Source organism: Microtus oregoni, unplaced genomic scaffold (genome assembly GCF_018167655.1).
Source record: "Microtus oregoni isolate MIOR12 unplaced genomic scaffold, Mior012 000005F_ref0000423, whole genome shotgun sequence".
Lineage (NCBI taxonomy): Eukaryota > Metazoa > Chordata > Mammalia > Rodentia > Cricetidae > Microtus > Microtus oregoni.
The window spans coordinates 8235811-8248863 of record NW_024543064.1 but is presented as its reverse complement, the minus strand read 5'-3'; the positions used below and the strand labels follow the sequence as shown (position 1 = coordinate 8248863).

The window sequence follows — 13053 nt, the reverse complement described above, 5'->3', positions numbered from 1 at the left end:
CTGCTTGCAGGGGTACACACTTGCTGATGAGGAAGAAGACCCTCTGATCTACCAGCACCGGATGCTGAGGAGTGGCCAAGGAGATGCGCTGGCCAGTGGACCAGTTGAAACGGGACCCATGAAGAAGCTGCATGTCAGCACCATCAACCTCCAAAAGGCAGGTCCACTGTTTCCAGGGAGCTTGGGGAGCAGAGCTCTGTTTTCCTTTCTCATTCAGTCATCTCTTGCTACTTTGAATTTAAACTGACCAATCAGCTTTTATTTTTTTAAAAAAAAAAGTCAATGTCTTGAATTTAGGCCATTGTGTCTGACTTTTTTACGTCTCTCGGGGTAGCACCTCGCAAAGGGTAAACGGTCAGAGGTGAGACTGCCGGCAAGTCTGTTATACACGGGTGCAGAACGTCTCTCCGGGCACCCACCCTACCCTGGAACTCTGCTCTGCCTTGCAAACATCTCCTTATGGTCTGGTTTATTTTTACAGGCTTTCCTTTCCACTTAAGAGTATTTTAGAAATTATGTCTTACGTGTGTATGTGCTTGTGGGTGTATGCTTATGCATGTAGGTATCCACGAACCCCAGAAAAGGCATCGGATTCCCTATAGCTGAGTCAGAGGCTGTTGTGAGCTGCCTAATGTGGGTGCTAGGAACCAAACTCCCATCCTCTGCAAGAACAATGTATGCTCTTAACCAAGGAACCCTCTCTCCAGCCCCTCTACCCAGGACTCAGACAATAAACATAAATGCCAACAGTCAGACAAAAGGAATTTCTAGTTTATCTTCCCAAGAACAGATCAAGTTCAGAAACCCTAAGCAAAATCCTCCATCGCTGACTCTTGAATCCATTTTGTTGAAAGTAAAAATATGCTTCCATATATTATGTAATCAGAAATGGGATAGTGTATTTATCAATTGTTTAAAGTTTCTTCTGTTTTTCTGTGGTGCTAGGAATGAAATCCTCTCAGTTTTGAGGTGTAGCAGTGCTCGCATGTTTTCCCAGCACTTGGAAGATGGAGCAGGGAGCACTCATGTTCAAGATCAAGTCTAGACGTTGGGGCCATGTTGATGATAGCAGCCACTTTTTGCTCATCTATTTGAGCTAGGCCATCTGGATACAGTTAGATGAGGAGCCTGAAGCTCAGTGTTATTGCTGTGAGTGGCTGGGTCAGGATTCCAAATAGGATTGGAGCTTCAGAGAACAACGCCCACTTAGTACACTAGTGGGACGTTCACCACTAAAGTTTATTACCTCGTTAGTTAGGCCTGAAGATGCTCAGTGGTGTGGAAGCTGGCATGTCCACTTTATAAATAAGGAGACAGACACAGGGTATTAAGTAGTTGCCCAAGATCAGAGAGCCAAAAGTTACAAAACAGACCAGTTCAAGCCTTTGAGTCCTGGGTGTGGTTTTGGCCACTACACCAGAGTCTGATGTTCCACTAACATTCCTGCCCAAGCGGCCCCAGGAATACTTTGGGGCCAGGGATGGAGCATAGGGCCTCACACGTGAGAGTCTCAAGCACTAAGCCATACCTCAGCTCTGCAGAGCTGAGTGCCCTGCTCACTTCTGCACCGCGGCCATTGTCTGTCCGTTAGGTTCTGTTGAAGACATTCTGGATGTAACAGACCTGCCATGATTGTTCTGCAGAGCGAATCCAGCCCCAGCAGGTAGCAAACGGGCCTTTCCTACGCTGTGCTGTGTTCAGAGGCTCCTGCTTTTGCTTTATGTGCTTTAATTAAAACTTTTTTATGTTCTGTAGGAACTACAGGTATGAATTACAAGTCACAGTAGAATGATGGTGACATCGGTGGTAGTGGTTTGTGATGGCCCTAGAGCTAATGGCTTCCTGTTGTCATATGTGTATCGCAGGCCTGGGGAGCTGCCAGAAGGGTCTCCAAAGATGACTGGCTGGAGTGGCTGAGACGGCTGAGTCTGGAGTTGCTGAAGGACTCTTCATCACCTTCCCTGCGCTCGTGCTGGGCCCTGGCACAGGCCTACAACCCAATGGCCAGGTATGTGTGCCAGGGCTTCCTTACCCTGTTTGCAAGGCCTTTCTCTTCTTTTTTTTTTTTTTTTTTTCAGTAGACACATTGCAGGGGGCAGCAGAAGGAAGGCATTTATTCCATCAGCAGAGCTGGTTTACTGTGTTAGTAGTACTCATGGGCTCCATACTCCATAATGATGTGGTTCCTCTCATTTATTTCACATTTTCTTTTTGTTTTGTTTTCTTTTTTAATGTTTCAAAACGCCCTGTCTAGACGTTCTCTGTCTCTGTAGTGTGTGGATCACACATGCTTAGCTGATGCTCTGTGTCATGCGAGTGTGGATTACACGTGCCTGGCTGATGCTCTGTGTCACGTGAGTGTGGATTACACGTGCCTGGCTATGCTCCGTGTCACGTGAGTGTGGATTACACGTGCCTGGCTATGCTCCATGTCGTGCGAGTGTGGATTATACGTGCCTAGCTGATGCTCTGAACCACTCTTCTACCCAGGTCATCCTGAGCACAATGTCATTCCCAGAGAGTCTGGTTTGTTTGTTTTATTTGGTTTTTAGTTTTTTGAGACAGTTTCTTTGTGTAATGGCTTTGCCTGTCCTAAAACTCATGCTGTATACCAGTCTGGCCAGGAATTCACAGAGATCCTCCTGAGTGCTGGAATTAAAGACGTGTGCCATCACCGCCTGGGAGAGGCTGTTTATTACCTTAGTCCCCGATATACATTGGGGATCCATTGTCAACTCTGAATAGATAAGGAAAGCTTGTTCCTTCGTTTACACCAATCTTTCAGTGTTCAGATTTTCAGATTAGAATTTAATCTTTTTTTCTACCATATTTCAAAATTACATACATTTGTCTAACTTAACCCTGAAGCATGTAACAGAAAGTGAAGAGCATTAAGTTCTAACCCCACCATAGTGGGGCCATGTTCTGGTCTCCATTCCTCTACCACCGCAGGCCACAGTGCCTAGAAACGTGGAAAGCATTTTATGTTGGGGGCTGGAGGTATCCATCTGTGCGACTTTGTGGGGATCTCACCTCGGTGTTGTGGCCTTGGAAATGGCTCTTGTGCTGTGGAGACCAGCAGGGTGTCCTGTGTGCTTTGATGGCACTTGAGTCTGTCGTCCTTCATGCAGTCACCCAGTCAGACGCTATCGGTGTGTTTGGAAAGCAGTAGCAGATGCTGCCTTTGCCATTTTTGTTTGTTTGTTTATTTATTTATTTATTATTCATACAGTATTCTGTCTGTGTGTATGCCTGCAGGCCAGCAGAGGGCACCAGACCTCATTACAGATGGTTGTGAGCCACCATGTGGTTGCTGGGAATTGAACTCAGGACCTTTGGAAGAGCAGGCAATGCTCTTAACCTCTGAGCCATCTCTCCAGCCCCGCCATTTTTGATCTTAAGAATTTGGACAGGGGGCTGGAGAGATGGCTCAGTGGTTAAGAGCATTGCCTGCTCTTCCAAAGGTCCTGAGTTCAATTCCCAGCAACCACATGGTGGCTCACAACCATCTGTAATGAGGTCTGGCGCCCTCTTCTGGCCTGCAGGCATACAGACAGAACATTGTATAAATAAATAAATATAAAAAAAAAAAAAAGAATTTGGACATTGTCCGGGCAATACTCCAAGAATCACTTAAGGACTGTTACTTCCTCAATCTGTTCGTGTTGAAGCTTTCTTTCTGGTCGTCCCAGTGCAGAGAAGCGCGCAGAAACCGCCAGGAAATGTAACTGTGAAGAGAAGTTAGTTTTCTGTATCCTCCTCCCCACCCCACTCTACCACAGTCCCCTGGGTGCCGTGTCTATACATGCCCTAAAAGATACAGTTGTCATTGCTAGGCTTGCCAATGCCTGCCTGAGGTCACAGCAGTTGGGAGGTGAAGCAGTAAGGTGCCCAAGTATGAGAGCAGTCTGGGCAGTAGTGTGACCCTGGCTCAAACAAGCAAACAGATTCGAGTTTCCTCCTTTGCTTGCCACAGAGCAGGTAGTGACCAGCAGTTATTGTGCTGCTTGGGGAAGATTTAGATAACTTCCAACAAGCTCCATCAGGCAGCTTTGCTCCTTGTAATCAGATGGCAGTGCCAGAAGCAGGTTGATAGAGCTTGTGGCAGCAGGCAGAGGCACGGGAAAGATTCCTAGCATCCTTCCCTGCCTCCTGGGTTCACAGGGATCTTTTCAATGCTGCATTTGTGTCCTGCTGGTCTGAACTGAATGAAGACCAGCAAGATGAGCTCATCAGAAGCATTGAGTTGGCCCTCACTTCTCAAGACATCGCCGAAGTCACACAGACCCTCTTGAACTTGGCTGAGTTCATGGAACACAGTGACAAGGTGAGCTTTCCCTCCATTGTGCCAGTGGATGGTGGGAGGAAACCAGCTGGCAGGAGGGGCAAGCAGGAACACAGCCCACTCTTACGTGTGCCCCATCTACCATATTCCTGTGCTTTCCTGTAGGGCCCCCTGCCACTGAGAGATGACAATGGCATCGTGCTTTTGGGTGAGAGAGCTGCCAAGTGCCGAGCATATGCAAAAGCCCTACACTACAAAGAACTGGAGTTCCAGAAAGGGCCCACTCCCGCCATACTTGAGTCCCTCATCAGGTAGGCCCCAAACGCCTGTGCTGCTGCCTGCCCCACTTCACTGGGTTCCAGTGTAGAATTCAGCTGTGTGAAGTCTGCCGTCAGGTGTGCCTGGCACATGTGAATATGTGGCTACAGATGGCTGTCAAGCCTTGGTTGTCACTTCTGTCAGTCCTTACCTGCACGCCGTTGTTCCCCACCCTGTGCTGTCTGGTCCCAGTAAAATCAACGGGAAGCAGTTCTCTGGCCACGAGCCCTGGGAAAGACGGACGGATGGGTGTCTAGCTTAGATGATGCTGCCGAGCAGCACTAGGTGCCCAGAGGCAGGGGCTGGTTTTAGAGATAGTCTTTTGGTGCCCACTCTTCCTCCTTTGGAGTTCTGGGACTATGAAGAGCAAAGTCTGAAGTGCAGTGATATTTCCCTGGTTAGATTTTGTTCTCTCCTCGCCTAAGATGGTTTGGAATCTTCTGGGTACGGAAAAGGAAGTTGTTTAGTAAATGTTGTGCTGTGTAGTGCTGACTGTGATGCCCTCTTTACAGGGAAAGCTGTTTTCTTGCTTCTGGGAAGGGGTGGATCTGTCTGTTTATTTGGTTTGGTTTTGGTTTGTTTTTTGGGGGGAAGAGTGAACTTAGAATCCTCCTGCCTCAGTCTCCTGAGTTCTGTTTTAGACACACCCTGAGGAGAAAGTTGTGGGATCAGCCTTGGTCAGAGCTGCTGTTGGGAAACTGCCCCAGAGTAGGAAACACCTGGTGGCTCCTTCTGGAGTCCTGGCACTTTGAGTTGTGTGCCCCAGTGTGGGTCTGGTCTTGAGATCGAGCTCTCAAGTCACTGACTAAATTCCTTTCTTCACAGTGGTTTCTGAGTTCCTGCTCGCCCCCCCACCCCCGCCCCACAGGTGAACTGTAGATGTCTTGTCTGTTTTGACTGTTAGCATCCCTCCCCCACACAGTGGTTGTTTCTTTTTCCTAGTCATATTCCACTCACTAATTTATCTGTTCCCAGAGCTTATGGTAATACATACATTTAACATTACCAGCTATTTCTTAATTTTTATTTTTGCTTTTAAAAAACCAACAGTTTCCCTTCGAGCAGATGTGATGGTGCACCTGTAATCCCAGCACTCACCAGGTAGATTTGGAAGGATTTTTCCACTTCGGTTCCATCTGTCTGTTTCCTACCTGTGTTTTCTGGGACAAATTAAATCCCACGTGTAGTCTTCAGGCTGGGTCAGCACTAAGACAATATACACTGCTTGAAGCTCACATAGATGAGAAAGTATATAATCACTTCTCAGGGGAGCGGGGGATTAGGAGGAATTGGATTTTAAGAAACACATCATGCTAGCTATGGGGCCTTGGTTATCTAGTGCATGAGGACAGTGGTCTGTTGGCCTCTCTTCTGTTCTTGTTTTGCGAAAGGGTCTCACTGCATAGACTTGGCTGTCCTGGAGCTCTCTATAGACCAGGCTGACTCCTGCAGAGATCTGTAGGCCTCTGCCTCCCAAGTGCTGGGATCAAAAGCATGTGTCACAGCAGCCTGCCTGCCTTCTTTGCTCTGCTCTGCTATGTAGAGAATCTCATCAGAGCTTGTGCTCTCTGTCCCACAGCATCCGCACAGTTGAAGAACAAGGACTGGCGCTCACTGGGTTCTCAAAGGGCCTTGTCTTCTACAGCAGCACCCAGCTCTGCTTCTGGGCCCTGGCAGCTCTGTCTTCTCTATGTCAGAGGCTATGAGGGCACCATCTGTCAGCCAGTACCAAACACATGCTGGGGAGTGTGGGGGCTGGAGTGCCTTGCTTGCCCTTTCTTTACCCTCCCTCTTCCCCTCCGAGGAGTTTCTCTCCAAAGTGTGGAGACCCACAGGAGTTCTTTGGGGCTCATGTTAAATGGAGAACCATCAACTTTTCTGTGGGGGCGCCTTGCTCTGCACACTCCTGTGAGGCCTGTCGTCCCGCTCCTCCAAACAGCATGGTGCTGAGCACCGCATTCTTCTGCCTGCCTGAGGAGATTTCTGTTTGGATAGCACACCCCTTGGGACCCCTGTTTTATGCAGCTTCTCTTGTCACTTTATTTGAAAAATCCCCAAGGTTCTTGTTCATGAGGGGAAGTAGATTCCAGGACCAGACATCCGTGGGTACAGTGAAGTTACTAAGTGAGACATGGCTTATCTTGTCCTGACTTCCTCCAGAGGGCAGCTCCTCTTGTAAAGGACCAATCCCCTGACCCCTGCCATGAGCCCAGGTTGGTATGGGCTGCCAATGCCAGGCTCTGCTCCTGCTTTCCAGTGGCTCAGGCCCTTCCTCCTTCCCCCTTCCCCCTGTGCCACTTCCTCACCCCATTTTCCCCTCCTCTCCCTCTGCCCTTTTCTTTTTCTGGCTTCCTGCTCCTTTGGTTTCCTTGACTCAATGCAAAACCAACTCAAGGGTCACTGCTCATTCTGACTTTTTACCTGAAGTTTTTACCATGCTCTCAGTGGTAATAATAAGCATTTAGAAGAAAATACTCAAATTTTTATAGTATTTATTGTAAAAGAAAAAGGTATTTTGAATGTTTAGAACAGAGACTACAATCTTTTATTTTTACAAAGCAAGGTGCTTCTTCTATACAGCCTAAGTTTCTAACCACAGCACCATCTACCTTCATTTCCAGACATTCTTCTTATAGGCAGTGTTTTAAAAGGGGATCTCTGAGTCCATTTCTTACAGAATGAGTAAAAATGGGTATGTACATTTACTGAGAATGTGTGAAGGCCATACTGTGATCATGCGGAGGCTGTGCTCCCTCCTGCTGGTCTTCCCTCCCACATGAGGCCTTTCAGTGCTGTTTCCTGGAGACTGCTTGAAGCAAGTCCGCCTGGACAGCTGCTCTTTATCCCCACCTCTTTGTGCCTCTTGAAAATCCTATATGCCACCTATATACTCGGGAGGTAGAGGCAGGCGGATCTCTGTGAGTTCGAGGCCAGCCTGGTCTACAAAAGCTAGTGCCAGGACAGGCTCCAAAGCTACAGAGAAACCCTGTCTCAAAAAACAAAAACAAAACAAAACAAAAAAATCCTGTTGCATCATGGTGGTGCAGGCCTTTAATCCCAGCACTTGGGAAGCAGAAGCAGGTAGATCTCTATGAGTTCAAGGCCAACCACTACATGAGCTCAGAACAGCCAGAACTATATAGAGAAACCCAGTCTCCAAAAGAAAAACAAGACAAATCCTGTAGACACAGGAAATGTCATGGGATTGAAGAAGAGGAAGCCCCCTCTCCGCCACCCACTCTTTTCCCTCTGAGAACTACTTCAGTCCTTCTTTACTCTTTTTGCTCATGGCATCTTAGGCCTCAGTTAGAGAAGCTGACTACAGTGACCTCTGGATTACTGTTTCCCACAGAAAGTCATGTGGAGAACAGCTGCTGCTCTCTGGGCCCACGCAGTCATCCCCCCCAAGGCACCTGTGGCAGGCCCCCCTGGGTCTACTGTGTCACCATTTGCTAGTGCATTAGTTCTATTGTGTGTACATGTGCTCACATCGGTGGCACAGAGAGAGTTCTCTCGGCTCCTTAGAGAGTGGCTTTTTGTTGAAGATGATATACCATTCCCTTCCTACCATTTTCCGCCCTCCTCCCATCCTGCTCTGCCCTGCTCAGCCTTCCACGTGCCTCACTCCAATAGCTCTACATTGCAGCAGCCTTCTCTTAGGGCTTGAAGTCTTCTGGACGGATCTTCATCTCCACCCGTTTGAGGGAGTAGTTGGCTCCGTGCCAGCCGTACCAAGTGATGCCATCCATATGTTTCCTGTGCTCCCCCAGGCGATAGTACACCCCATTGAGGTTGGAATCTGTGCAGCAGTTGTACCAGTAGCCCCCTGGCATGAGAAACAGATGAGGCATGTAGGCTGGGATGGCTCCCTAGGCTGTGGCTGACTGATGGCGCTAAAGCGGGAAGCAAAGGGACCGCCACAGCCAGAGCACAGCTGTAGTTCACTGCTTGTTCTCAGCAGTACTGTGGGCTCCAGACTTTGTTCCCCTGCCTCCCAGGCCTCACCTTTACGGAGCTGTGCACACTTGTCCAAGCAGTTGTCATTGTCCTTGTCCTTGGTGCTGAAGACTGTGTTGTTATGGTAGAGAAGGGCATCCTTCCCCACATTGCCACTGTAGTTCCCCAGGAAGAGGCGGTAGCTGTTCAGCTCATTGCCCAACGCAAAGTGGCTATACTCTGCGTACCGTGTGTTGCCCTCCCAGTCCTGGCAAGGAGGAGCAGAGTCTTAGGGAAGCTATAAAGGACTTCGTTTCGACAGATCCTGAACACTTCCTCTCTCTCTAGTTCCACAGCCAAATATCTCCTTAATGATGGGACTCTGTTAAGACTGTTACAGTTGACCCTGTTATCTGGAAGCTAGCAAACACAGGTCTGAGACCAAACTTGGGTCTGGACTCACCATATGACCTGATTGTTCTTTCTGTGCCCCTTCATGTCTCTGTTGGACTTTTGTTTTAAATCTCCCTCTGAGATGCTATGGGAGCAAGTAGGGACATTGTACTTGAAGGCTTCTAGAGTGCCACCACCCAGCATCCCTGAGATTTGTACTTAAAAAGATCCCAGGCAGAGGCAATGGTGTTTCTATCTCTCTATGGTTTACCCTATTCTGGCCTGCGTCTCCCCAGGTCTGGGTCAGCTGTAGTTTAACTTTGCTGAGAGGTAGAAAGAAGAAAAAAAATCTTCCTCAGCTGTACTGAAGCTTCAGGGAAGTTGCCACAGTGGCCGTCCTGACCTAATGTAAGCAGACGATGGCAATGGCTTCCGAACCATGCGTAGTCGCGTGCTGTGGACCTGGACCATCAGGGCCTCACAGCTCACGCTTACCTCCAGCTCCACACGGAGCCTTGTTGGCTGTCTGGTAAGCCGGTGGATGTGTTCATTCCCTAGCCAGAAGTCTCCTCGGATGCTGCCAAAGCCCTGCTTATACTGTCTCCAGTCTTGGTAGAAGGAGACGAGGCCACTCTTGCGTCTCTGGATGATGGTCCAGCCTCCGCCTGAAGTTTCCATATCACAGAACACCTGAAACAGAGAAGATCCTCTGGGCAGGGGTAGGAGCTTGAGGACAGACTCCCCCATCTGTGTGCTGTGCCTACAGGGTCAAGCAGTCGGCCCATGGACTCTGCACACTGTAGCAGAAATATTGCCCCCAGTGTGGAGGGGCTGGGGCACCGTGGTGGTTAGCTTGGGGATGTAAATGGGGGGGGGGGGGGCATCAGGTGAACACAGCTTGAATGGAAGAATGAGGTTCTTCAGTGTGCCTCCTTCTAATGTCTCCTTTCCTGGAGAGCAGTTGCTCTAGGACTTTGCCGAAGTGTGAGCTAGTAATATGTTGGGAGGAATTAGAGTTAACATTTGACAGATGGCTGGATCTGGAGGAGAAATCCCATAAACTGGGCACTCTCACAGCTCCACCGTGGGCCATTTGCTTCTCTGAGTCTCCCTTTCTGTGGACCAGACCTTTAAGGACAAAGGGTAGGACATGGCAGTAGCGACCTCACCTCCAGCTCAGGACTGCCCAGGAACTCATCAGGAGGAAGCTTGTACACTCCAGAGATGCGGTAGTTCTTCTGGTAGAGGGAGTAGCAGTCATAGATGGCATCTGTGGGGGACACCCAGAGTGAACAGGGATGGGAGGGCATGCCTGATGCATCCGAACTAGATTTTAATTCTACCGTAAGGTGCCCATGAGTAGAAGCAGGTGTCATGACTGTGGGGGCAGGTTTGGGCTTCCTTGGTTATAAAGCAGTGGAATGGGGAGGCCCTTCACCTGTGCCAAGGGACCTTAACCAGGAAGCTCCAGGGTAAGTGTAAATAAGACACCCTGGTGTAGCCCTGACCCTGAAACTACAATGGTGTGGCCTGTGAAGGCATTTGACAGCTGCCCTGTGAGTAGCTTCGGGCTTCTTGGCTTCTTAGCCAGGGGCTAAGTTGCAAGAACCTCAGAGGGTTGCTGTTTCTTGGTTTGTTTTTTCCTCAGGTAATAGCCTCTGTGAATTAGGGAGACAGATTTGAAATCTTACCCCCTCCTCAATCTCACATTGCTACGTGCTCAAATGAAAACCAAAACCCCAAGGAGCCTATTGGTACAGTTCCCTGCAAGTCTTGATAAACAAGGAAATGAGACATTCCCACTTCCCCTTGGGCTTGATTTAAAACCTACCTTGGCTGCTTTGAGGCTGCTTTGTGCTGGGTTTTGTGTCCTTGTTGTGAATAACAGAGCAGGGCTTCAAAGAAGCAGCTGCTTCTAGGAGAGTCTGGCTGTGAAGGAGACACTTCCTGCTCCCGGGTCTGGGGACTTTTCTAGGAGAGTCTGGCTGTTGAAGGAGTCACTTCCTGCTCCCTGTCTGGGGACTTTTTCCTTGGTGCCTGCTGGCACAGGTGGAGTGGGAGCTCCCAAAGTGCCCGTTTTCGCACAGGCCATATTGGGGAAGGGGAAGTGAGGTACACCTGCCCTCCCAACAGACTTCCAGTAACAAGAAGCAGCACAGCCTCTGCATCTGGCCTGCTCTTCCCGTGAGCAGTTTCATCTCAGACTAAATGAAGGCTCGCTTGTCTGGTAAATGAGAACACCTACCTTTGGGTTCCCAAGCCGAGGATCACAAGGTTCATGCTTTGAAACAGGTTTATATATTTGTTTAATTAGCTAACAGACTTTTCAGGCTTAATTTTGGGCAAAACTTTTTCTTTGTCTGAACCAAGGGTAGCCAGGGTCTTACTCACTGGAAGCCAATCATAACTTCTTGATTTGGTTTATAATGCTGGGTACAAATACTTCACCTATAGAATATACTCATTCCAAATGTTTTCCAATAACATCAGAAAATTAGATTTATCTCTGAACAGCAGATTCATTTATTGGCCTGCCTGTGCCAAGCTAACCAAAAACTGAAATACTGTTTTCCTGAAGAGCGAATTGCATGTGCCTTGTTTTCAGCCACTAAAGATCAGCGTTTCAGCATTACATTTGCTTATATTTTGTGTTATTTGGGGGAGTTCTATTAGCAAACATGGGGAAAATAGATCAGAACTGTAGAATATCAGGGTGTCTGTCCTTTCTTGAGCACAAAGGTGTCGGTCAAAAGGTTGCAGGCTGTGTCTGCACTGAGATGAGCTAGGTCTGAGATTTGCCACCCGTCTGCACTAAGTCCTGAGGATATGCAAGCACTGTATGGGGTGAAACTTAGCCTCTAGAGTAGCAGCTGCTACTGTCTACTGTTTATTCCTGCTTCTTTGCATCTGTCAGTGCCCAGCAAGGAAGTATAGCAAGGCCACACCAATCTTGTGTGACCTTGGGCAGACTTCACGCTTCAAAGGGGAGTTCAGACTCCTCATTTGCTAAATTTTATGTGATTCAGATGGACTGGATGGAGCCAGGCATGATACTTCATGCCTGCAATTCCAGTGCTTGGGAGGATAAGGCGGTAGGATCCAGAGTCCAGGGCCGGCCTAGGCTATATATATATATTGAGCTTGAATCCAGCCTGGGCTACGTGAGACTTAGAGAGAGACTGGTAGGTCTTGGCTAACCTTGCAGGACATCACTAACCCCCAATGAGTACAAAGTGAACCTTTAATGATAATGCACCTCCCAAGGGCTCCCCAAAGTTGTCCTGTTGAGCAGGTCATCCAGAAGCAGTGCTGGGGCCAGGAGACTTCAGTGGGGACAAGGCGAGGACAGCACTTACCTGCTGAGGTCTGCGTAACTGTCTGAGCTGCCTGCAGCTGCATGATATCGATCTGGTTGTTCATTTCAGAATACTTCCCCTCAGCCACTGTGAGCCGAGCCTCCATGCTCTTGCTGCTGCTTTCCAGCTCCATCACCTGCATGACCACACTGACCCAGTCGCTCTCCTGCTTCTTGCTCAGCTCACCCAGCAGACTGCTGAGGTTGGCAACCTGGGCTTTGAGCTCCCTCATTTCCTCACAGCACACAGCCGCTTTGAGTTGTGCAGGTGTCTTGCGCTTAGGAGGCTTCTGCAGCCACACTGGGTGGCTGACAAAGGCCACAAGAATAATGCATAGCCAGGTCTTCCGTAGCATTGTCCAGAGCACTGTTGAGACGTCTCCTGTAGAGTCTGTACTTAGCGGAGTCTGTGAAGATGCAGGAACTCGGGTTTTTGACTCACACTAGCAGTTTTTCCTTCCTGGGGGTCTCCTTTCTCTGCACTTTCTTAGCCTTTCTCAAAGCTAAAGTTCTAAAGAGGACCTCAGTGGGTGTCCCAAGTCTGAATGCCCCACCAAGGCAGCATCTTAAATATTGTTAGTGCCTGTACTCCACCCTACCATGCTGTGTGCTAAAGCCCCTCCCACCTCATCTGGGAGGGTCAGGTGCCTGTTGAGTGAGGTCAGCACAGAGTTAGGCCAGAGGTTGAGGAGGAGGGGAACCGAGCGAGTATTTGTTTCTTTGTACAGTCTCTGGGCTCAGACAGGAGGCTGCGAATTTGTTTCCA

General features: G+C 48.8%; 2 protein-coding genes across 2 annotated transcripts in view; one reads left to right on the top strand and one right to left on the bottom strand.

The window, feature by feature from the left end:
* Positions 1-13053, top strand: part of LOC121448014 (serine/threonine-protein kinase mTOR) — a 110852-nt gene that overhangs the window by 34145 nt on the left and 63654 nt on the right. The window contains exons 25-28 of the mRNA XM_041651552.1: positions 11-157; positions 1866-2008; positions 4165-4327; positions 4451-4596. Of these exons, the coding sequence (XP_041507486.1) occupies positions 11-157; positions 1866-2008; positions 4165-4327; positions 4451-4596 (599 nt within the window). The remainder of the gene's footprint in view (positions 1-10; positions 158-1865; positions 2009-4164; positions 4328-4450; positions 4597-13053) is intronic.
* Positions 7671-12716, bottom strand: LOC121448015 (angiopoietin-related protein 7). The gene is made up of 5 exons (XM_041651553.1): positions 12289-12716; positions 10102-10202; positions 9428-9622; positions 8609-8807; positions 7671-8429 (listed from the first exon to the last, which is right to left on the bottom strand). The coding sequence occupies exons 1-5, from the start codon at positions 12641-12643 to the stop codon at positions 8260-8262; spliced, it is 1020 nt and encodes a 339-aa protein (XP_041507487.1). The 5' UTR covers positions 12644-12716; the 3' UTR covers positions 7671-8259.